Raw genomic sequence first — 25,467 nt, 5'->3', positions numbered from 1 at the left:
TAACACCTCCAAGTCGCGAATCATTTCAACTCCCTGGACAAAATGTCCATCCTGGGCCTCCTCTAGTGTCACAACGATGCCACCTGAAAACTGGAGGAACAGCATCTCATATTCCGCTTTGGAACCCTACAACCCAATGGTCTCAATGTGGACTTTACGAACTTCAAAATCTCCCCAGCCCCCAACCTCATCCCAAGACCACCTCTCGTCCCCACCTCCTTGACCTGTCTGTCTTCTCTCCCACCTATCCACTCCTCCCACCTCACTGACCAACCCCCACCCTCACTTCCTACCTACACTCACCTCTACTAGATTCATTCCCGCCTCCTTGACCTGTCCGTCTTCCCTCCCACCTATCCGCCCCTCCCTCCTCACTGACCAACCCCCATCCCAGCTCCCTACCTACACTCACCTCTACTAGATTCATCCCCACCTCCTTGACCTGTCCGTCTTCTCTCCACCTATCTGTTCCACTATCCACCTTCTATCACTGCGCCCCCTCTCTCTATTTATTTCAGAGCCCTCTTCCCCTCCCCCATTTCTGAAGGAGGGTCCGGACCCGAAACATCAGCTTTCCTGCTCCTCTGATGCTGCCTGGCCTGCTGTGTTCCTCCAGCTCCACACCTGGTTATCTCAGACTCCAGCATCAACAGTTCCTACTATCTCTGGATGCAAGGATGATGTTTTCCCTTACTGGGAGATCTAGAACAAAGGGTCACAGTCTCAGCACACAGGGTACACCATTTAGAACTGAGATGAGGGTAAATTTTGTACTTACAGGGTGCTAAACATATTTAATTCTCTATTAGATAAGGCAGTGGAAGCCAAAATAGTCAACATATTTAGGGAAGCAATGGACAGGTATCTGGATACTGAAGTTATTAAGGAATATGGAAAAAGTTTGGGAAGGTGCTGAGATAGAGGATAAACCACGATCATTTTGGATGGTATAGCAGGCTCAATGACATACTCTTGCTCCTACTTTCTACGTTTCTAATTCACAATACCTGGTAAAACTGTCACAAATTCCATGTCCACCAAACTTAGCCGGTTCCGTTGGTGCACCAGCTTTTCTCGTCATTACTTTAAGAGTTAGACGCTTTCCTTTCATTTTACACATTTCCAGTCGTCGTTGAATCTCCTCTGCAAGGTTGAAAAGAAACACCTCAACTTCTTTAGTCTGAAGAAGGGAAAGGAGACAAGAACATTACCATTCAAAACTTTCAGTTAAAAAAAATGACTTGCACACCACAAACAGAATCCAAACTCAAATACAATAACTTGCTCATAGCTTCAAACGTTATTTTGTCAAAAATATTAAACATAGACAATTGTGAATTGAGTGTATGTGTATTATATGAATGCATATAATTGTTTAAAGTTTAAGAATACAAAAAGGCAGTATGCCATTATGACTGTTCACAATTGTAAAAATTTCAAAATCTAATTTGAAATACATTAAAAACTAACTACAAGCTGTAATTACTTATTACAAAGTTAAAATGTTAGCTCATTTTGTATATTGTGTTTTACATCGGGGTTTCCCTTTCCATTTACAAACTCTTCTGTTATGCCGAAATTCATATCTTTCATTCCTGTCATAAGCTGGTTACAAGCTTATGAGAATCAGTTATGAGAGAACCAGTGTTGACATTTCAGGCAAATGGCCTGAAACTTTAACCCAAAGCATTTTTTTTAAGGAGATGTAGGCATTATGAGCAAAGCCAGTATTGTTGCAGATTCTTAACTGTCCTCAAAAAAGTACTGGGGAGTTGCCTAGTTGAACAAATCCAGCACATGATGTAGGCTCACCACTGTTGCGGTTCTATAGAGTTTTAAGATTTTGACCCAGCAACGATGAAGGACAAGCAATATAGAACAGCACAGCACAAGAACAGGCCCTTTGGCCCAACATGTCTGTGCTGACCATGATGCCATTCTAAACTAATCCCATGGACTTGCACATTGTCTGTATCCCTCCTAGTTGGAACTGAGAGATACTTGAAGGGAAGCTTATATGTAATGCAATTCCCACGCCTTATCCTTTTGCTTGCTAGTGGCTGCCCCCTTTGAAAGTGCTATTGAAGGAATCTTTGAGTGTTATTTAGGTGCAACCTTCAAATGATACCCAATGGTAGAGAGACTGAATGTTTATGGTGACTGATACGGTGCCAGTCAAGTCGGTCTCTTTGTCTTGGATTGTGTTAAACTTCAAGTGTTGGCTGCAATCATCCCAGTAAACAGGATGTATTCCATCTTGCATCTGACTTGCATCTTTTACATGGTGGACAGGCTTTCATTAGTCAGGAGGTGAGTTAATTTTCCCAAAATATCCTCAGCCTCTAAATTTCTCCTGTAGCAGCAGTATTTACATAGCTGGTATGGTTAAATTTTTGGTCAATGGTGACCATAGAATGTCAACGGTAGAATATTCCATGATGACAATGATGTTAAACATCAAGGGAAGATGCTTAAATCCTTGCTTATTGGAGATGGTCATTGCCTGGCAGTTCTATGGCATGAATTTTGCTTGCCATTAATGGAATGGTGACTTGCTGCGTACAGACAAAAACTGCTTCATTATGTGGGGAATTTGAGAATGACATTGAATGCTGTGCAATCATCAGAGACATTCCAATTCTAACCTTATAATGGAATGACGTCATTGATGAAACATGGAAGGTGGTTAAACCTACACACTATTCCAAGCAGCAATAATCTGGGGTTGAGGGGACTGACCTCCAACATCCACAAACACCTTCCTTTCTGGTGGACAGGATAGCAAGCAGCCCTAATCTCCCCGTGCCCCCATCCACTCCCAGAAATCCTATTGACCTACTGTTGCCAGTGTCCCTGATTCCACATTTGCTCAAACGTTGCCTTAATCTCAAGGGCTGTCATACTCACCTCTAGAATTCAATCCTTTGTCCATGCTTAGACCCAGGTTATCCTGGCAAAACTCAATTTAGCCTCTTTCACTGGAGGGTTACTGGACTTGAAACGTTAACACTGTTTTTCTTTCTACAGATGCTGCCAGACCTGCTGAGTCTCTCCAGCATTTTCTGTGTCTGTTACCCTCTTTCTGCACAAATAACTTGTTACGCTTTTCCAGCATTCTGTATTCATTGTTACAAAGATTGTTTTTACACAATTTGGATAAGGCCATTTCACTACTACAAAAATTGCACAGGATATATTTGGAGGAATGCTAACATGGACCTGTGGGTGAGAAATAAGAGTTGGGAGAGCTCATATTTGAGAAATAACATTGGATCTCCTCCAACCACACAACTGTCCGAGATAGCTGCATTCCACTAATCTGGATCTCTCAAGAATCACATCAATCAATCCACCACTGGTAACCACGCCTTCAGCCGCCTCAGCCCTAATCTCTCATTATGACCTTGGTCCAAACGTGGGCCAAAAAGGCTAATCTCATAAATTGAGATAAACGTTACTGCCCTCGACATCAAAGCAGTATTTCCCCCAGAAAAGGCATCAAGGAGTTCTGATAGAAGTAGAGTCAATGGAAATTAAGGAGAAAACTCTTCACTGCTTGGAGTCATACCTTGCACAAAGGAAAATTGTTGTGATGTTGAGAGGTCAATCATCTCAACCATTTTCAGCTGTTTCATCAACAGTCTTCTCTACACCGTAGGTTAGAAAAGAGGCTGTTCACTTGTGACTGCAGAATATTCAGTACTATTCGACTGCTCAGATGGGGATGGCTGGTTTGCAACGTCAAGAGTACAGGTTCAATTTCTACACAAGCTGAGATTACCACGAAGAAGTCTTCTTCTCAACTTCTCCCGTTGCTTGAGGTGTGGTGACCTTCTGGTTAAACTACCACCACTCACCTCTCTCTGATGAGGATGCAGTCTTATAGTCCAGTAGGACTATGGCGACTTTATTGTTACTCCGCAGTTACTGATATTGTGTCCATCTGCAGCTAAATTGGATAATGTTTAGGCTTTGGCTGATACGTGGCAACATACATTCATGTCAAACAAATACCAGGCAATGACCATCTCCAACAAGAGAATCTAACCTTCTTCCTCTTGACTTTCAATGGCGTTACCATCACATCATCATCATGGGGAGGGTGTAGTGGAGGTGGGGACAATGGCCACTTACCAGAAACTGAACTAGGACAACCATATAGATCATATAGTTACAAATGGCTGGGAATGCTGCGGTAACTAACATCTTTTGACTTGATTAGCATCCCAGCCACCACCTTGAACACTACATCCACAGTAGAAGCAGGTTGTAATGTCTATAAGATACACTACAGAAAGTCATCGAGGTTCCTACAGTAGCACCTTCAGAAACTCTCAATTATGCACGAAGTTGCAAAACTACCACCAGCAATGAAAGAATAAAGAAAATTTTCCCTAAAGCATGTGCTCTAACTTGCTTTCCTCCATTAAGACACTCCTTTAAATTTGATGTAGTTTTTGTTATTTGATTCAATACCTTTTTCTATATTGTTTTATTCTTTAATTCCCCTGTAAAGTGCCTTCAGATATTTTCTATTAAAGATATATAAATGTTGTTACTAAAGCACTTCACTGACATTCATAAGCACGTATGTAAATGTATGTAAATGACACATAACATTACTGATCCACTGTCATGGCTTTTGATTATTTGCTGGATTGATCATAATTAATGAGGAAAAGTACAATTTTGAGATTCTGATCTGGTGAGCTTCTGATTGCAGCTATGCCATCTCACAAATAAAGTATGCACAGGTCATACATTTTTCTCACAAAAGCAAACAGGAAATTATCAGTGTGCTACACTAACAAAGAGAAAAATGTGTTAGAATAAGTTACATTTTCTCATTTCAACTGGCTGATACCACCTTTTCACCTATGTTAGTTTTGCAACCGAACAGTATACAAATTGATCAACTGGAATGAAACTCAGGTCAGAGTGAGAAAGTACAACATTATTCACGCGTACCTTACCTGACTAAACCGAATGCCATAGTTGATCTCTGCAGATACAGATTTGCGCTCCCTCTCTGTTCGAACTGGCCTATCATCTAAACCACGGCAAAATCTGTAAAGCATTTGGCCTGTTTTAGGCCCAAATTCCTTTTGAAGTGTTGGCATCAAAACCTGCTGGAGTTCTCCACAGGTTTTAACACCAATGGATGCCATTCTATTTTCTAATGTCCTTCCAACTCCTAAATACAAAGGAAGTAGCAAAATAAATTTAAGCTGAAAACAGAAAGGGCAGTGTGATGAGAAGAATGTTTAATATCATACTGCAGAACTTGCCAGACATCGTACTGTCTACAAACAAATAAATTATTTATAGTTCTTGAGAGTTTGACTATTTTATACTTCTGATTACTTCTCCCAAAAATATAAATGTTCATATTCAATATATAACAAACATTGCTCAGACAAATAACACACAGTATAAATTTAATAATTTGAACAATTCTTCTACACAATTTTTAAAAATAAAATTCTTTTGCCATGGTCTTTATAAAACTTCCTGACAAAATTGAGGTTTAAGTAATGAATCCTGGACCTTTCAATTTTTAGTTTTTCTGACTTTTCTTCTGCTAAACTCTTCCAATAGATTTCTCTAAATTTGCTCATTTTCACCTTAAATAAACTGAGTCCTCCTTGATTGTGTAGCCAGGATCGAAATTTTAATTCTGGCCCTTTCACTGCTCTTTGCAGCTTTGCCTGTTGAAGCTTAATGTCAACTGCAATGATGTTCATTGTGAGAGATGAGCACTCTCTTTTACGCTCTGTTGCTTACTTTTTCTGGGCTTTGCATTGTTTTTCATGAAATTATTCAATTCTTTCTGGGGAGAGGATTTGACCCCTAACTTTACCTCTTGAATCATTCAGTTGCTCCTTACAGGACCTCCTTTGCTAAGGCCCTATATTTTCTAAGTGTAGCTAGCTTTCCTCTCTCCTCCTAGCCCACTCTCTTGTCTCACTGCACTTTGAGTGCCGAGCTTGCCTTTTTGCCACTTCCACAGCATGCTGGTTGCTTTCTCTGGCAGTATTGTATTTCAGCTACTTATTGACTGTCTTCTTTAAGCAGCAAATCTCTAAAAGAATTAAACTCTCTTGCTTCAATTTTTTTTCCTGTCTCTTCTGGATTTGCTCTTTTCATGGTTGGGATCAGATTTGTGCCACTTTCATTAAGTGGTATTTTCACAGATGCTGGAACTATGAGATATTTGCCACCTCCACGTATTTTGTACTGGGCAAACGTTATTTGCAATAGCTTTTTGCCTCAAATCCTCCTGTGTCTTGGGTCCATCTAGTGGTTAGTGGCAGAGGATGCATCACCATGAAGTATCTACTGAAGAAGCACCATGCTTAGATAACTAAAACCTTTTCATTGTTTGATAGCAATAACAACTATATTTGGGCAGGCATAATTATTAACTTAGGGAGTGGTCCAAATACCACCCTGAAAGCTACAGTAGAATGTTTTACCTCCATCAACTGAATGTCATATCAGTAGAATTGTTGGAGTCTATGTACAAAAACATTAACCCCTTCAGAACCATTATCTTATGCATGGTGATGCTTACTGGCCCTGCTACACCTCAATTCTAAAATTCTCCTTGTTTACAAATTTCTTCAAGGGCTTGACTTCCCTATTTCTGTAACCTTCTCCAGTCCTAGATTCTTTTAACTATCTGAGCACTTGTTGAATTCTAACTTCTTGCGCTTCCCCATTTCAAACTGTTCCACAATTGGTGGGCATCAATATTGCTGCTCAGAAGCTAAGCTCTGGAATTCCTTTCTTGAATGTTTCTTCCCCTCACTTTGCTATTTTCCTCAAGATAATTCTTAAAATCTACCTTTTTGATCAAGCTTGCTTCTGGAAGTGTGTGGAATCTTTTACTACTATAAACGAACTATAGAAATACAAGTTATGCGCAAATTAATAGTTGCATTTTCCTTTATGAAGAAATTGACTATGAAAATACTCAATCATCTAATAAATGCTTTAGATTATAAAAGCATTACATAACTTGAAGTTCACTTCTTAGGGCTGACTACATTTCCAAGTTAAGTCAACTGTCAAAATCAACTACATTAAGCAATCAGGCTTACCTGGCAGATTGCTCACAAGTTGATCTCTGATAAAATCATCAACTTCCTCTGGTTTTAAATAATACTGTCCATCTGGTTTGGCCTTACGGGTGGCCATTCTGGCCAGCAGAATGTTTGATCCTATTTGAAACATTAATAATGAAGCATTATAACACTCATCAGGAAAGCGAACTCTTATAAATCTTCCACATTTTGGTTAATTTTGTTATTTTGCTTTCCTCTCAAAGGCATCATCCCACCTTATGCTTCAGGCATAAATGGAGACAGTGAGTGTTTTCTACTCCAGGATATCATAAACTCAATCCTGCCCTATCTTTTAAATATAAACCTTCCAGCATCAGACACTGGATAACATTAAGGTCCTGGCTGATCATCTTCTGTTTGCGTCAGGACACTGAGATCTATTCCAATACCCAAGCTAGATCAATCTCAGAAATCTTACGACACACCAGCAATCAAAGCTGAGGTAATAGACAAAGGACAAATGAACTAAATTTTTAATTTCAAAACTGATTACACATTTTGGAAAATTTTCAACAATAGCATAGAATTGGCAAGTTAAGAATATTTTGCCTCATTTTTCCCAGTTAAGGTCGCTGAAACCATCCCAAGAGTGACAAGTAATGCAGAGGTTATAGAAAAGTAGGAACTTAAAACAATCACCTCGCTAGTGAGGAAATGATTGGGATTAACGGCATACAAGTGTCCAGGGTCTGATGGTCTACATCCTAGAGTCTTAAAGGAAGTGGCACCAGAGACAGCATTGGTTATATCCCTGGATTCTGGAAAAGGTTCCAGTCGATTGGAAAAATACTAATGTAACACCCTTATTCAAAAGAGGGAGGCAGAAAGTAGGAAGCTAAAGACCAGTTAGTTTAATCTATTGCTATGAGATTGTTGGAATAATTTTTCCTTTGATTCCTCCTATTTCCTTCAAACCAAAGGGGTGGCCATGGGCACCCGCACGACCCTACAACCCAACGGTCTCAATGTGGACTTTACGAGTTTCAAAATCTCCTCACCCCTGACCTCATCCCAAGACCACTCCCTCTCATCCCCACTTCCTTGACCTGTCCGTATTCCCTCCCACCTACCCGCCCATCCCTCCTCACTGACCAACCCCCATCCCAGCTCCATACCTACACTCACTTGTACTGGCTACATCCCCGCCTCCTTGACCTGTCCGTCTTCTCTCCACCTATCTGCTCCACTATACAACTTCTATCATCGCCTCCCCCTCTCTCTATTTCTTTCAGAGCCCCCTTCCCCTCCCCCATTTCTGAAGAAGGGTCCAGATCCAAAACATCAGCTTTCCTGCTCCTCTGATGCTGCCTGGCCTGCTGTGTTCCTCTAGCTCCACACCTGGTTATCTCAGACTCCAGCATCGGCAGTTCCTACTATCTCTGCCTGAGCTATGTCTGCCTCTTTGTTGGATTTGTAGAACAATCCCTCTTCAATAACTACGCCGGTACCAGCCCTCACCTCTTCCTCCGCTACGTTGATGACCGTATCGGTGCTGCCTCGTGCTCCTGCGAGGAGATCGAACAGCTCATCAACTTCACCAATACCTTCTACCGTGTCCTCAAATTCACCTGGACCATTTCTGACACTTCTCCCCCTTTCCTGGATCTCTCTGCCTCCATCTCCTGTAACCAAACTCACCACTGACATCCATTTCAAACCTACTGACTCCCACAATTACCTCGACTATACCTCTTCTAACCCATCCTCCTGCAAAAATGCTATCCCATACTCGCAATTGCTCCACCTCCGCTGCATCTGTTCCCAGGATGAGGTGTCCTACTCTAGGACTTCCCAGATATCCTCCTACTTTAGGGACTGTAGTTTCCCCTCCTCTGTTTTTAAGGATGCCCTCAACCACATCTCCCCGTTTCTCACGCTTCTATTGTCAAAACTTCTCCCTCCAACAACAATAAGGATAGAGTTCCCTTGGTCCATACATACTACCCCACCAACCTCCGAATACAGCGCATTACCCTCCAACATTTCCACCACCTACAATCAGACCCCACCACCAAAAGGATATTTTCCTTCCTACCCCTGTCCGCTTTCTGCGGAGTCCGTTCACTCCACGACTTCCTCATCAGCTCCACACTCCCCAACAACCCCTCTACCACACCTGGTACCTTTCCCTGCAACCGCAGAAGGTGCTACACCTGCTCCCACACCTCCCCTCTCACCTATGTCCAAGGCCCAAACAATCTTTCCAAATCTGGCAGAAATTCACCTGTATTTCATCTAACCTCATTTACTACATCCATTGCTCCTGATGTGGTCTCCTCTATATCGGGGAGAACAAACGCAGACTTGGGGACCAATTTGTGGAGCACCTGCACTCTGCATGCACCAACCAACCTGACCTTCTGGTTGCCATCCACTTGAACGCCCCCCCTCCCACTCCCATGGTGACATGTCTATCCTTGGCCTCCTCCACTGTCAGAGTGAGGCCAAACATAAACTGGAGGAACAACACCTAACATTTCGCTTTGGGAGCTTACAGCTCAATGGCGTGAATATGGACTTCACCAGCTTCAAAATCTCTCCACCCCCAACCTGTCCATCTTTCGACTCACCTATCCGCTCCACCCATCCCAATGACCAACCACAACATCCCGCTACCTGCGTCCACCTATCTCCATCCTACCTACTCTCCCCGAGCTTTACCTCCTCCATTTATTTCTGGGCTCGCCTCCCCCCTCCTTGTCCTGATGAAGGGTTTCAGCCCGAAACGTTGACTTCCCTGCTCCTCGGATGTTGCCTGTTCTGCTTTTTCAGCTCCACATTTATTGACTGTTCTGGATGCAGTCTCCTACCCTATGCCTATTTAACATGACTAATCCATCTAACCTGCACATCCATTCCATCCTATACCATTCCACTACACATAATTTAGCACAGCCAATCAATCTGACCTGCACATTTTTGGTCTACGGGAGGAAACCACAGCACCTGGCAAAAATCCACACAAACATTGGGAAAACATGCAAACTCAACACAAACAATCACCAAGGCTGGAATCAAACTCACGTCCCTGGCCTTTGGGGCACTGAGCCAAGGTGTTGCCCAACAGACAGTTTTTTAATTAGTTGAAGGGTTATAGGGAGGGACCAGGAAAGCAGAGTTGAGGCTGCGTTGAGATCAACCATGATTGTATTAAATGAAAAAGCAGGCTCAAGGGACTGAATTGCTTACTCCTTGTTCTTATGTTCTTACCTTCCAACTCTTTGATTATGAAGGCACAAAGAGGAAGTGGTCACTAAGGCCACATTAGTTTCAGAGCAGCAATTATAGAAAGTAAGTCACCTACTTAATGCCTTTAAATTGCTAAAATGACACTGATTCACATAAAAGAGATAACCAAGTGTGGAGCTGGAGGAACACAACAGTCAAGGCAGCATCAGAGGAATAGATTTTCTGAAGAAGGGTCCTGACCTGAAACGTCAACTTTCCTGTTCCTCTGAGGCTGCCTGGCCTGCTGTGTTCCTTCAGCTCCGCACTGTGTTACCTCTGAGTCCAGCATCTGCAGTTCTAGCTATCTCAATGATTCACAAAATGACTGACAAAACAGACATAGCCACATGTCCACTGGTAACGAGTAGGTTCTATCTTCAAACTGCAACTAGCTGAATGATAGATTTTTTGCAGCTATTATGTTGTTCACTTTGAAATAATTTGCACAACACAAAGGTCAAATAACAGAAAAAATGAGATTCAAATTTGGATGGGGCATACAAATTGACCCTAAAAAAAATCAGCAGACCTGAGAACTGGGAGCAGTTGAGAGTTCAGCAAAGAAAGGCTTCATTAAGAGTAGGCAAAAATAAGATTGTGGGGAACATACCTATAGAAGCTTTTGCAATCCATTTGTATGTAAAGAGAAAGGATTATGAGGTCAAATATAGATCCCTTACAGCTAGACATAAAGTTATAATGGGGAACAAAAAGATGGAAGACGAATTAAATACATAGTTTGGGTTTTGTCTTCACAAAAGAGGACACAAATAACATCCCAAAAATGTTGGGAAGCACTGACTGTACTGAGAGCAAAGAACTGAAGGAAATTAGAATTTGTAGGAATGTGGGCATTGCTGGCTGGCCAGCATTTATTGCCCGTCCCTACATACCCTTGAAGAGACTTTGTAGACATTGGTACAAATGAATAGCTTGCTAGGTCATTTCAGAAGGCAAACTGTAGGTCTCAAGTCACATGTAGGCCAGGGTGTGGGTGGCAGATTTCCTTCCCTCAAGGACATTAAATGAACCAGATGGGTTTTTTTCAAAAACAACAATGGTTTCATGGCCATCAGTAGATTCTAAATTCTAGATTTTTTCTTTGAATTCAACTGCGGTGGCAGGTTTCAAACTCGGGTCCCCAGAACATTAGCTGAGTTTCTGGATTAATAGTCTATCAATAATAACAGTGGGCAGCTTCATGGATGCCAATTAGCATGGCGATGAATGGCTTCCACTTCCAGAAGCTGCCACTATGCATTGACCTCAGAGGTTGACGCAGCAATAAACACAATTACAGGGAATGTTGCCCAGTAGAACTTGTGGACAGAGAAACAGAGTTAACACAGAGTTCAATATGATTTGCATTCTTCTGTTTTGGTCAAAGAGATGAGTGGCAGGCATTTAAGGCGATGTTCGAGATTGCATATATTAAATATATTCCAACAAGAAAGAAAAATTTCAAGTAGAGGACCCATCTACGTGGTTGTCTAAAAAGGTTAAAGATCGTATCAAACTAAAAGTATATAATTGTGCAAAGGTGGACAGAAGGTCAGCAGACTGGACAGAATAAAACAAAAACAGCAAGGAATGAACACTAGATTAACAGGAAGGAAAAAATTAAGAGTATAAGAAAAAGCTAGGTTAAAAATATAAAAAGATAGTAAGAGTTTCTACAGATTTAAAAAGAAAAAGTTAACAAAGTAAGCAGTAGTCCATTGGAAAGCGAGTGTGGGAAATAATGGAAAGTAAGGAGATGGCTGATGAAATGAACAGGTTGCTGACAGGTCTTCACTGTAAAGAAGTGTTGTTATTTGTTGCAAGGGGAATTTGAATACAAAATAAAGAGGTTATGCCTCAGTAATATAGGGCATTGATAAGACCATATCTGGAGTACCGTATGGAGTATGGGTCTCCTGACTTAAGAAGGAATATAAATGGATTGGATGCAGTTCAGAAAAGGTTTACCAGAACGATACCTAGAATGTGTGGGTTGTCTTGTGAGAAATGGTTTGACAGACTAGAATTGCAGCAACTAGAGTTTCGACGAGAAAGAGGAGACTTAAATGAAACATACAAGAACCTGTGGTATAGTTACAGAGTGGATGTGAAAATGATGCTTCCTCTTGTGGAAGAGGATGGAATTGGAAAACTGTTCAAAAATGAAGGATCAAACATTTAAGACAAATGAGGAGAAGTTTTTTTTCCCCTCACAGAGCACTAGGTCTTTGGAACTATCTTCCTAGAAAGGTGGTCGAAACAGTCTTTGAATATTTTAAAGGCAGAGGAATATGAAATCTTGATTAGCAAGGGGGACAAAAGATTGCTGGTGGTACTTAGAAATGTGAAGTAATCAGATCAGTCACATCCTTACTGAATGGCAGAACAGGTTCAAAAGGCCAAGTATGCTAAACCTGCTCCAAATCCGTTTTGCTGATTATCACTATTACCACTTGAAAGATGCACTGAGGGTATCAAGAGTATACAGTATACTATAGTGAGGGACTTCAATGTCAACCATCAGGAGTAGCTAGCAGCACCACTGTTGACCAGCTGGCTGGGTCCGGAACATCATGACAGCCACACTTGGCCTACAATAGGTAGAGAGAACCAGAAGAAGAAGCTAGTTTACTTCATCTTCACCAATCTAACTCCCATAGATACATATTTTCATGACAGTATAAGCTAGCAGTAAAAACCAAGTTTTATCTCCAAATGAATAGCATCTTGTACTGTGTTGTGTGGCATTATAATTATTCTAAATGTAACACATTCAGAACACATCTGGCAGCTCAAAATTGGGAACTCATCAGGCACCAATCATTAGCAGCAGAATCATTTCCACCACAATCTGTAATCCACTGGTCTAGCATTTTCCCATTTTATCGATAGCATCAAGGAAAGGATTCAATGAGGAGAGTGGAAAAGCTTGTCTGATGCAGTGCCAGACATACCAAAAAACCTTGGGAAGCTAGAACAAAGAATACAAATGTTTTAACAGCAGAGTCAATTATACGAACCAAAACCAAAAGATAGTAAAGCTGAAAAGTCTTGTCAAATTCAGTTGTGAATGGTAGTGATCAATCAAATGACTAATGGGAGGAGTCACTTCCATAAACATCTGCATCCTCAGTAACAGTGGAGACCAACATGTCAGTGAAAGAGTCAAGAATGAAGCATCTGCTACTATTTCAGCTGGAACAACCGAGTGAATGACCCATCTTCATTTCCTCCAGAGATCATCAATCGACACCCAATTGGAATTGTATCACATGACATCAAGAGATGGGTGTGCACATGAGATCCTGGCTGCGGTGAAGAAACATTCCAGAATGTACAATGTCTCTAGTCAAGCTGTTTCAGTACAGCTAAAACACTGGCATTTAGTCAGACAAGTGCACAGATGTATCATAAAGAAAACACTGGGCAAATTTAATCCATCTGATCAGTGCCCCATCAGTCCACACTCATCAGCAGCAACTGATGGAAAATGTTGTCAACAATGCTATCAGGGGCAACTTACTCACCAACAACCTGATCACTGAGGCTGAGATAATGGTCTGAAGGACCCTCAGCTCTAGACCTTGAAGCCTTGGGTTCAAACATGGACCAAGCAGCTGAATTCCAGCAGTGAGGTGAGATTGACTGCCCTTGATATCAAGGGAGCATCTGATTGAGTGTGGCATCAAGGAACTCTAGTAAAAGTGAAATCACTGGGAATCAGAAGGAAAATTCTTCATTGGTTTGAGTCATATCTAGCAAAAAGGAAGCTGATTGTTGCAGATGAAAACCAACAAGCTTGATCCTAGAACACTGTTGCAGCAGTCATAGAATCGAAGAGATTTTGCAACATGCCAAAAGACCTTTGGGCCATGTGTTTGCATGTTTCATCAAGCATTTATGTATTCCAATTCTATTTTCCAGCAGTTTGCCTGTAGCCTTGTATGCTTCAGGTTTTAAATGCTCATCTAAATACCACGCTTTGACATTGGGTTCCTTTTGCCCACAGCCCTTCGGGTGAAAAAAAGTTCTTCAATGTCCCTCGAAACCTTGTGCGCCTTATCTTAGAACTTATCAACTTTTAAGGGGAAAATGTCTGATGAACCTACTTTCCACCCACTCCAGTGGAATCTCATCGTTCCTATAGAGTGGTGACCAGAACTATACACAGAACTCCAGCTGTAGCCTAACATTGTATACAGTTCCATTATATCCTCCTTGCTTTTCTACTCAATACATTGACTATTAAAGGTGAGAATCCATCATACACTCTTAAACAGTTTACCTACCTATCTTGTTGCCTTCAAAGGCCTATGGACAAGCACATCAAGGTTCCCTGGTCCTCTGTATTTCCTACGGTCCTACCAGTCAACCTGTAAATCCTTGCTTTGTTCATCCACCCAGAATGCATCTCTCAATCTTCTGGGTTAAATTCCATTTGCCACTGTTCAGCACAACTGACCAGCCTGTTTATATCACCCTTCAGCTTAAGGCTTCTCCTCACCGTTTACCAAACCACAAATTTTCATGTCATTTGCACACCTACTGACCAAACATCCTACATTCACCTCTAGATCATTAAAGTACACAACAAACAGCAAAATACTCAGAACCAAATCCTGTGATACGCCAGTGGACACAAGTTTCCAGTCACAATAACACTGACCACCACTCTTCTTCTTGCAACTAAGCCAATTATAGATCCAAACTGTCCTGGATCAATGAGTTCTTAGCTTGTTAACCAGTCTCTCATGTGAGACCTTGTCAAAAGCCTTACTGAAGTCCATGTTGACTACATCAGCTACACTACACTCATCTAGACACCCAGACACTTCCTTGAAAAATTCATTAGACATGATCTCCCCCTAACAAAGCCATGTTGACTAAAACCCTTCAGTACTGTGCCCTTGGTAATTATCTTTAGCTATTTCATCAATAATCTTTCCTCCTTCATTGGAGAAATGGGAAAACTCACTATCGATTACTCAGTTTTCATCTCGGTTTCCAATTCCTGAGATAATGAAGCACTCCACTTCCACATACAACAAGACCCAGATAACATTCAGGCTCAATCTAATGACTATCTCCAACAAGAAAGCGTCTAACCATTTCCCACTGACCATTCGATGGCATTACCACAGACTCACAGAAATGTACAGCATGGAAACAGACCTTTTGGTCCATCTCGTCCATGCTGACCAGATATCCTAAATTAATATAGTCCCATTTGCCAGCATCTGGCCTACATCCCTCTAAACCCTTCCTATTCATATACCCGTGCAGATGCTTTTTAAATGTTGTGACTGTACCAGCATCCACCACTTTCTTTAGCAGCTCATTCCATACACACACCACCTTCTGCATGAAAAAGTTACCCCTTAGGTCCCTTTTAAATCTTTCCCCTCTCACCTTAAACTACACCCTCTATTTTTGGACTCCCCTACCCTGAGGAAAAAGCCTTGGCTATTCATTCTATCCATGCCCTTTAGGATTTTATAAACTTCTACAAGATCACTCCTTAGCTTCTGACGCTCCAGGGAAAACAGCCTATTCAGCAACTCCCAATAGCTCAAACCCTCCAATGCTGGCAACATCCTTGTAAATATTTTCTGAACCGTTTCAAATTTCACACCATCACCATCTTTCCTACATCAGGGAGACCAGAATTAAAAGCAGTGTTCTAAAAGTAGTCTAACCAATTCCCTGTACAGCCACAAAATGACCTCCTTACTCCTATTCTCAGTGCACTGACCAACAGAGGCATGCATACGAAATGCCTTCTTCACTATCCTCTCTACCTGTGACTCCGCTTTCAAGGAACTATGAATCAGTATTCCAAGGTGTCTCTGTTCAGCAACACTCCTCAGGACCTTACCATTAAGTCCTGCCCTGATTTACCCTGTCAAAATGCAGCACCTTACATTTATCTAAAATAAACTCAACCTGCCACTCCTTCGCCCATAGGCCAATCTGACCAAGGCCCTGTTGTACTCCAAGGTGACCTTCTTGGCTGTCCACTACAACACCAATTTTGGTGTCATCTGCAAACTTACTAACCATACCTCCTTTATTCACTTCCAAATCAATCAGTCCCGCACCATCAACTTTCGAGGGGCTACCATTAACCAGATATTTAACTAGACTAGCAACATAAACACTGTCACTACGAGAGCAGCTCAGAAGTTCCCCAAAGGCTTTCATCATCTGCAAGGTACAATCAGGAGTGTGGTGAAATACTCTCCACATGGCTGGATGAGTTAAACCTCCACCAATGTTAAAGAAGCTCCACGTTATTCAGGATAAAGCAGCCTGCTTGAATGACATTCCTTTTATCACCTGAAACATTCACTTCTTCAATCAATGATACACCTTAGCTGCAGTGTGTACCGTTCTCAGGATACACTGCTGCAACCTGTCAAGGCTTTCTCAACAAACCATCCAACCATTTGAACTTGGTCATTTAAGAACAAGGGCGGTTGGCACAGAAAGAAAAAAAAACAACTCAAAGTCACAGAAATATCGTATTGGAAATCACCGTTCCTTCAACATCAACACACCACACCAATATAGCCGTTCAAGAAAGCGGCTTATCTCCACCTTCTCAAGGACAATAAAGAATGGCCAAGAAATGCCAACCTTGCCATTGATACCCACATCTCATGAACAAAAGAAATTCAACCTTTCTTTCTTGGCATATGTTCTCGTCTTAGTGCCCAAAAATCTAGCAGTCCCAGTCCCAGCTCTCTGAAATAGAGAAGTCCTAGGACTGAGCAACAAAATTTCTCATCTCAGTTGTAAATATCCAGCCATTTATCCTGAAACCATACCTCTATTTGTAGAGTCCTTCACCAGGAGAGGAAATGTCTTAGCATTTACTGCTCTTTAAAAATATCATACATTTCAAATCTGATTATGTCTTATTCTCCAAATATCAAGAGTAGAGAGGCCATTCTACTTGATTTCATCTTACTGAGCACCTCTTATCTATAGAACCTTTAGATTCCCTCTTAGACATGTATAATTTGCTTTAAGATTTTGCTATTCTGAAAGTGAAATGTTCTGAACATATTCAACACTATGTGCAACTTAAAGATGTAATTCTTATTGCTTAGACACATACCCATTCCAACTGATGCAGTGCATTTTGTTTTCTCTTTGATCTCAGAGCGAATCACAGTTGCTATCTCATCAGGTGTCAATCCAGTTTCAGCACAAATTGCGGTTACATCTACAAGAGCTTCATCACAGCTGACAGCTTCAATATCACAAGTATAGCTAAATGCAGAGGAGACAAAGGAAATGAGTTATTGCATACTGTCTTAAAGATGATGTAACTGTTAGCTTTTGAACTGTGGGAAAAAGATTAGAGAATGTGTAGCAGGTTGTTTTGTTTGATGCTTGGATCCAGGTTACAATCCAGATGAGACAGCTAGGCTGTAAGTTTATTTTAAATGAAACTAATTTAGGTAGTCTTTACTCAGGAGTTAATGATCAATGTTCCACAGTGCAAAACTGCCATACTTTCACACTGGACTGGCATTCTTCGCTTCAAAAGATCATAGAGTGTGAACAAGTTGCATTTTCTTCTAAAACATTGTCAAAGGAAAGTTTAAACCTGTACCAACATTGGGCTCCAATTGCTCTGTTTTTGATGCTAGCAATTGGCAATTAAAAGGTAAGTACATGACTAATTCCCCAACACTGATTTCTCACAACATAGTCAATATATAAACACTTAAGACCAGAACCAGTAAAATGAATGACTTTACCACAAAGGCTACGTTCAAAATGTTGTTCAACTCCTTTTCCCCTTACATCTACCTCACCTAACTATCCCATCACCAAGTGGTCATAACACAAACAACCATGCAGAACACATAATCAGTAGGTACAACACAAGTGACTTTTTTAGCCTGTACTTGAAGTCAGTGAAAAATGTAGTACATTGATTATACTTACTTCAATACCAAATTTTGAATGAATTTGGATTTTAAAACCACATTTCTTTGGAAGTACTAATACTGTATAACTTTTTTCTAAAATATCTGTAATGTGCTAATGCCTCCTAGAATTGCAGAGAAACAGGTTGTACGTCTGCAGATCTTTTGTCTCTATACAAACTCAACCAGTTCATGCTAGAGTTTCATATGCTACTCATGCTTCCTCTCTTCCATTCTCATCAAATTCTAATTAACATAAATCTCTACTCCCTTCTCACTTATACAGTCATCTAGACAGCCCTCAAATTTTTCTATATTATTCCTTTCATCTACTTCCTGCGGTAGCAAATACCACATTTCAACCAGTCTGGGTTGAAATAAGTTTCTTCTAAATATCCCATTTTATTTCTTGGTGACTGTTTTATTTTGCTAAGTGGATTTAATAGCTTTGTCTATGTCATCAACATTTTAGAGATATACAAGTTATCCATGTTTCAGCTTTCAAGAGAGAAAAAGAACCAGTCCGCTTGTCTTTTGCTGATAGGTATGGCCTTGGGTTTACTATTTTCATAAGTTTTCTTTGCACACTTTCCAGTACCTACAGCTATGACTGCCTTTTTGTAATAATGACAACCAGACTACACTGTACTTCAAGTGACACCTAACCAAAGTTCAAAGATTTTTAGACTTCAATTCTACACCTCCAGACTACACTTATCAATTCTTTCCATCTGGAAAGAAACTGTATCCAAATGTTATTCTACTGATCATGCACAACCTTGTAAGTATTCCATCCACATTTGAAATCCAATTAGAATTTCAAAGTAAATTCAGTTCAAAAGGTCTGTATTCATATAATAAATTAGTTTAGACTAGAAAAAAATCCTATCACTCAGAACTCAGTTAGGACAGAAATTATTAGCATGCACCAAGATGCCAAATCCTGACTTTTTTTTTGCTGCACGTTTTCTAATTTACTTGCTTTCAGGACATTTTTTTAAATCATTTAATTTTTTTCCAAGTTTTGAAACTCGATATTCTAATTAAATCCTTCATAAAATAAGAAGTAAATAACATCTACTTGTGCTGTGACCATCTGTACAGAGTGCAGTGTCAGATTATAACTTTAAAACCATAAGTCGACTCATGGTCCTAACTTAGTCCACGGGACAGAAGTAACCGGAAACTTAAAACAAATACATTAGAGTAATGCACTTAAACAAATTTGAATGGTTTTAGAGGACATGTAAACAAACAGAGGTGGGTGGTCTGAAAAGGCAGTGAAATAGTTTCAAAATGGTTTACTAAGAATGGGGAGAAAAACAACAGTGAATAAGGAAGAATCGAGGCCATGATTAAAAACTTGGACATTATGCAGACTGAAGCTTTACGTAGAAAAACTGTCCCATGCTACTTTTGTTAGGATTGAAGTTCATCCATTTTCAAACTTTAAATAGAATTAAAATTACAATTTATAAATCTGTCAAATTTTCCACTTTATAAGCAACAATCTTTGAAAAACTATTCACCCAAAAGAGAATAACTTCCAAATTTTAATGAGTGATCAACTGTCTGGAAGATTTAATTTATATAAGCTGGATTCTCGAAGATTTTCCTTTCCTCAGTCTGGTATACATTATTCTGAGCAAGTTGCTCAGCCTTTGCTTCTAGCCCCCTCTCATGTCATAACAATTCCACAACACTTTCAAATCACTAGTATTTTTACTTGTACACAAATTAGTTATACAATTAATTGTTTTTGCTCATGATTTTTGTTTTAATTACTGTGCAATGTACTGCCCTTACTGAGCTGAAATTGTGTTACGTCTTATTCCACTCATATTGAACACAGGCTAGCAAATGGGACATTACAGAAATCTAAAAACATCCTAATCTTGTGGAAAAGATTCGAGAATCAAATTTAGTTATACTTTTAAGTGTTCCATGGCATTCAATGGACAAGACAAGCTGCAAAGCATTGCTGGTATACTGTGATTTGAACATTTCTGAGCTTGCTGTGGAAAAATGACCCAAGGTATTAGCTCAGTTTTCATCACAAAAAAAATGTACCCCACAAAGAGACTTATGTCTCTAAACTTATGGAGAACTCAACATAAGTTGAAGTGTCCAATAAAAATATTAATATTCATTACTGTATAAAATTACAGAGAAGGATCATAATTCCCCAAAAAGGATTGTTACTGTTTTTAAGTCACTGGAAAGTTCACAATCAAAAGATGCATAAGTTGAGCCAAGTGCTAATTGGCATCGGATGATGTTGATTTGAGAATAAACGAGCATGGCTTGAAGAGTGATATGGAAAGAATGTTGGGTAATGGCAAGCACTGAAACAGGATTCAACAGAAAAGTACATCAGCAAAGGTGGCCCTGGAAAGAATAGCAATTAAAAAAATTAGAGATTGTTTATGTCAATGCACAAAGTATTCATAAGATAGGCAAACTAACAACACAAAGGGATAAGCTGGTGTGATGGACCACAAGCAAGTGAAAGCCTTGCTGCAAGTGACTACAAAGGAGAGAACTGATCGGTGAGTAGCAGGTAAGGCAGCCAAGTCCTTACAACTTCTATCACTTATAGTACTTGTTTTGGTTTCTAATCTGGAATGGTAGTACACGGACCAGGAAACAAGGGCTACAGATAACTGGATTTGATTTAATCTAATATAAAGTACTTTCCAAGTTTCAATTTAAAGAGGTAAACCATGATAGGAGAGCCCGAAGTCTGGGTTTACTCTTCTTGCTTCATGTGGCAAGTCAGGGACAGTTCCAGTCCCCCGGGTCAGTATGCGTGCAGGAAGTGTCTCCAGCTACAGCTCCTGGAAGTTCGAGTTTCAGAGCTGGAGTGGTGGCTGGGAACACTGTGGAGAATCTGCGAGGCAGAGAGTTTACTGGATAGCACAAATGGAGAGGTGGTCACACTGCAGGCTCAGACTTTGCAGGCAGGAATGGAATGGGTGACCACCAGACTGAGCAAGAGAGATAGGCAGGTAATGCAGGAATCTCCTGTGGCCATGCCCCTGCAAAACAGATATACCGTTTTGGGTGCAGTGGGGGAAAATAGCAGAACCCTTTGCACCATCGTTGGTTCTGCTGCAGAGGGGAGGGGTAAAGTGTGTCTGGGCAATAGTTATAGGGGACTCAATTTTAAGGGGAATAAACAGGTGTTTCTGTGGCTGCAAACAAGACACCAGGATGATACGTTGCTTCCCTGACACTAGGGTCAAGAATGTCTTGAAGCGGGTACAGGATATTCTGGAGGGGGAGAGTGAACAGCCAGTGGTCGAGGTACACATCAGTTCAAATGACAGGTAAAAAAGGGGATGAGGTCCTAAAAGCAGACTACAGGGAGCTAGGAAGAAAGTTAAGAAATCAGACCTCAAAGATAATGATCTCAGGATTACTACCACATGCTAGTCAGCGTAGAAATGACAGGATATATTGGATGAACACGTGGCTGAAAAGACGGTGTTGGGAGAGGGTTTCAGATTCCTGGGGCATTGGGACCGGTTCTGGGGAAGTTGAAACCTGTACAAATTGGATGGGTTACACCTGGGCAGGACTGGGACTTTTTTAAGGAGTCAGAGAAGGAGGAAGCAAGGACAAAAACAAAAGATACAAAAGAAAAATGATAGGCAGAGAAAGCAAGGACAACATTCAAACAGGACTATTGAGAAAAATAAGAGTGAGACAAACAATGTTAAAAAGACAAGCTTCAAGGCTTTGTGCCTTAATGCAGAGAGCATTTGCAATAAAGTGGATGAACTAATCATGCAGATAGATGTAAATGAGTACGATATAATTGGGAATACGCAGACATGGCTGCAGGGTGACCAGGGATGGGAACTGACTGTCCCAGGGTTTTCAGTATTTAGAAAGGACAGGCAAAAAGGAAATAGGTGGTGGAGTAGCATTGCTGGTTAAAGAGAAATTAACACAATAATGAGAAAGGATATTAGCTCTGACAATGTGGAGTCTGTACAGGTAGAGTTGAGAAATACCAAGGTGCAAAAAGCATTAATGGATTTCATATATAGAACACCAAACTGCAGTGGTGATGTTGGGAATGGCATTAAACAGGAAATTAAAGATACATGTGCTAAGGGAATATGGTGATCATGGGTGATTTTGCCCTGCACATAGATTGGGCAAATCAAATTAGCCATAATGCCCTACAGGAGGAATTCCTGGAGTGTATACGGGATGGTTTTCTTGACCAATATGTGGAGGAACCAATTAGAGAGCAGGCCATCTTAGACTGGGTGCTGTGTAATGAGAAGGGAATCATTGCCAATCTAGCTGTACAAGACCCCTTGGGGATGAGCGACCATAACATGATAGAACTTTTTTATCAAAACAGAGAGTGTGGTAGTTCATTCAAAGACTAGGGCGGTGAATCTTAATAAAGGAAACTATGAAGTTATGAGGTGTGAGTTGGCCTTGATAAATTGGGGACAGTTACTTAAAGGGATGACAATGGCAAACATTCAAGGAGCATATGGGGGAACTGCAACAATTGTTTATTCTTGTCTGGCACAAAAGCAAAATGGGTAAGAGGGCCTATCCATGCCTTACAACGGAAATCAGGAATAGTATCTGATCCAAGGAAGAAGCATTCGGGTTGGCCAAGAAAAGTAATTTGTTCGAGGATTGGGAGCAGTTTAGAACTCAGCAAAGGATGTCCAAGGGATTGATTAAGAAGGGGAAAATACAGTACGAAAGTATGCTTGCACAGAACGTAAAGACTGACACGAGTTTCTATAGGTACGCGAAGAGAAAGAGATTGGTGAAGATAAACGTAGGTCCCCTACAGACAGAAACGGGGGAGTGCATAATAGTGGACAAAGAAACGGCTAAGCAACTGGATACATACTTTGGTTCTGTCTTAACAAAACAGCACACAAATCAGGTACCAGAAATGTTGGAGAATGCAAGATTTAGTGAGAGGAAAGAACTGACTGAGATCAATATTAGTAGAGAAATGGTGCTGGAAAAATTGATGGGACTGAAGGTGGATAAATCCCCAGGGCCTGATAATCTACATCCCAGAGTACTTAAGGAAGTGGCTCTAGAAATAGTGCATGCATTGGTGGTCATTTTCCAGGATTCTATAGACTCTGGAACTGTCCCTGCAGATTGGAGGGTGGCTAATGTCACTCCAATATTCAAAAAGCGAGGTAGAGAGAAAATAGGGAATTATAGACTGGTGAGTCTAACATCTATAGTGGGGAAAATTGTCAAATCCATTATCACGGACTTTATAGCAGAGCATTTAGAAAGCAGTGGTAGGATCAGACAGAGTCAGCATGGACTTATGAAGGAAAAATTATGCTTGACAAATCTGTTAGAATTCTATGAAGATGTAACCAGTAGAATTGACAAGGGGAACCGAGTCGATATGGTATATTTGGACTTTCAGAAAGCATTTGATAAAGTCCCGCATAAGACGTTATTGTACAAGATTAAAGTGCATGGGATTGGGGGAAGTGTACTGAGATGGATAGAAAACTGGTTAGCAGAGAGGAAACAAAGAGTTGGAATTAATGGGTCCTTTTCAAGTTAGCAGGCAGTAACTAGTGGGGTGCCACAGGAATCAGTGCTAGGACTCCAGCTACTCACAATATATAATTGATTTGGATGAGGGAACAAAATGTAACATCTCAAAGTTTACAGATGATACCAAGTTGGGTGTGAGGGTGAACTGCGACATGGATGCAGAGATCCTTCAGCATGATCTGGACAGATTGGGTTATTGGGCAAATTAGGTGCAGTATAATTTGGATACATGTGAGGTTATTCACTTCAGAAGCAAAAACAAAAGGCAGATTGGGTGGGGGCGGGGGGGGATGGTGGTGGATATCATAGAGACTTGTAAAATTCTAACAGGTCTAGACAGGGTAGATGCAGGGAGGATGTTCCCGATGGTGGGTGTGTCCAGAACCAGGGAGTCATAGTCTGAGGATTCAGGGTAGACCATTTAGGATGGAGAGGAGGAGACATTTCTTCACCCAAAGAGTGGTGCAGCCTGTGGAATTCATTACAACAGGAAGTAGTTGATGCCAAAACATTGAATGTACTCATGAAACGGCTATATATAGCACTTGAGAATGGGATCAAAAGTTATGGAGAGAAAGAAGGATTAGCTTACTGAGTTGGATGATCAGCCATGATCGTGATGAATGGCGGAGCAGGCTCAAAGGGCTGAATGGCCTCCTCCTGCTCCTATGTTTCTATGATCCAATTGCAATGAGACATTGGACAAAACATTCCAAGTGAAGATCTTCTAGACGACCATCAAAAACACTAATTTTCTAACCATGTGTTGACTGGTGAAGCGAGATTCTTGCTAGTGAACAGACTATTTGGCTATATCAATACTGTATTATTAGTTAATTTCACCTCACTTACATGCAGTTTCCCATTCTTGCAGGCGCTGGATAGAAACTAGATGGCGACATAAGAGTCAGTGGTTACCTGGCGATTCCAGCTCATCCCTTGCTCCTGTGGACCTTCATCTTGGTCCAGTCCCCACATTTCAGGACACACTGCATGGGTAGCAACTGAACCCACCATATCCCCATCCATGGACTTGGTATCTGACATGTACCAATCTCAGTGCATCATTGCATATCTCTAATAAATTTAAGGCAGATTTGCACTGAAATGTTGTGCTTGAGCACATTGGTACCTTTCATTACAATGCTGCTGCCAGGACATTTTGCGCACAGATACAGGCAGTTTTCTCACGGGTTTTGACCAGGGAACCTATCAAGGATTCTCGCTCACATCACTCAGCACTTAGTCAGTTTGTGCATACTTTGATGCTCACAGCATCTCTGCTTGGCTTTTTGTATTTTGCTGCCTCAGTTAAAACTTAAAGACATACAGTGCATCTGTCTTGTCTTGCTGTTTCACGCAGTCACAAATTCCGACAGCTTCTCATGGTTATCAGCAATCATCAGTCAAAGGGATGAAGGCTTTGCTGTATGTTACCATGCTTAGTCAATCTCACACCTGCACATGTACCAGCTACACATGAATTAAACATACTGCTGGGGGTTCATTCACAAAGTCAAACAAAGATTATCAGGTGCTTCTGCTGCATTAATTCTGGTCCAGTAACAAGACCACTGCCTCCCCAAAGAGATTATCGC

General features: G+C 40.9%; 1 protein-coding gene across 2 annotated transcripts in view; it reads right to left on the bottom strand.

Moving 5' to 3' along the window:
* Positions 1-25,467, bottom strand: part of rev1 (REV1 DNA directed polymerase) — a 126,324-nt gene that overhangs the window by 52,805 nt on the left and 48,052 nt on the right. For both annotated transcript variants that reach the window (XM_048598002.1, XM_020528046.2), the window contains 4 exons: positions 17,476-17,630; positions 7,104-7,223; positions 4,974-5,194; positions 1,008-1,180 (listed from right to left, as the gene is read on the bottom strand). In XM_048598002.1, the coding sequence (XP_048453959.1) occupies positions 1,008-1,180; positions 4,974-5,194; positions 7,104-7,223; positions 17,476-17,630 (669 nt within the window). The remainder of the gene's footprint in view (positions 1-1,007; positions 1,181-4,973; positions 5,195-7,103; positions 7,224-17,475; positions 17,631-25,467) is intronic.

The sequence above is a fragment of the Rhincodon typus genome, chromosome 6, assembly GCF_021869965.1.
Source record: "Rhincodon typus isolate 14 chromosome 6, sRhiTyp1.1, whole genome shotgun sequence".
Taxonomy (NCBI): Eukaryota; Metazoa; Chordata; class Chondrichthyes; order Orectolobiformes; family Rhincodontidae; genus Rhincodon; species Rhincodon typus.
Note: the sequence above shows the minus strand (reverse complement) of the source record. Positions and strands in the feature narration are given on the sequence as shown.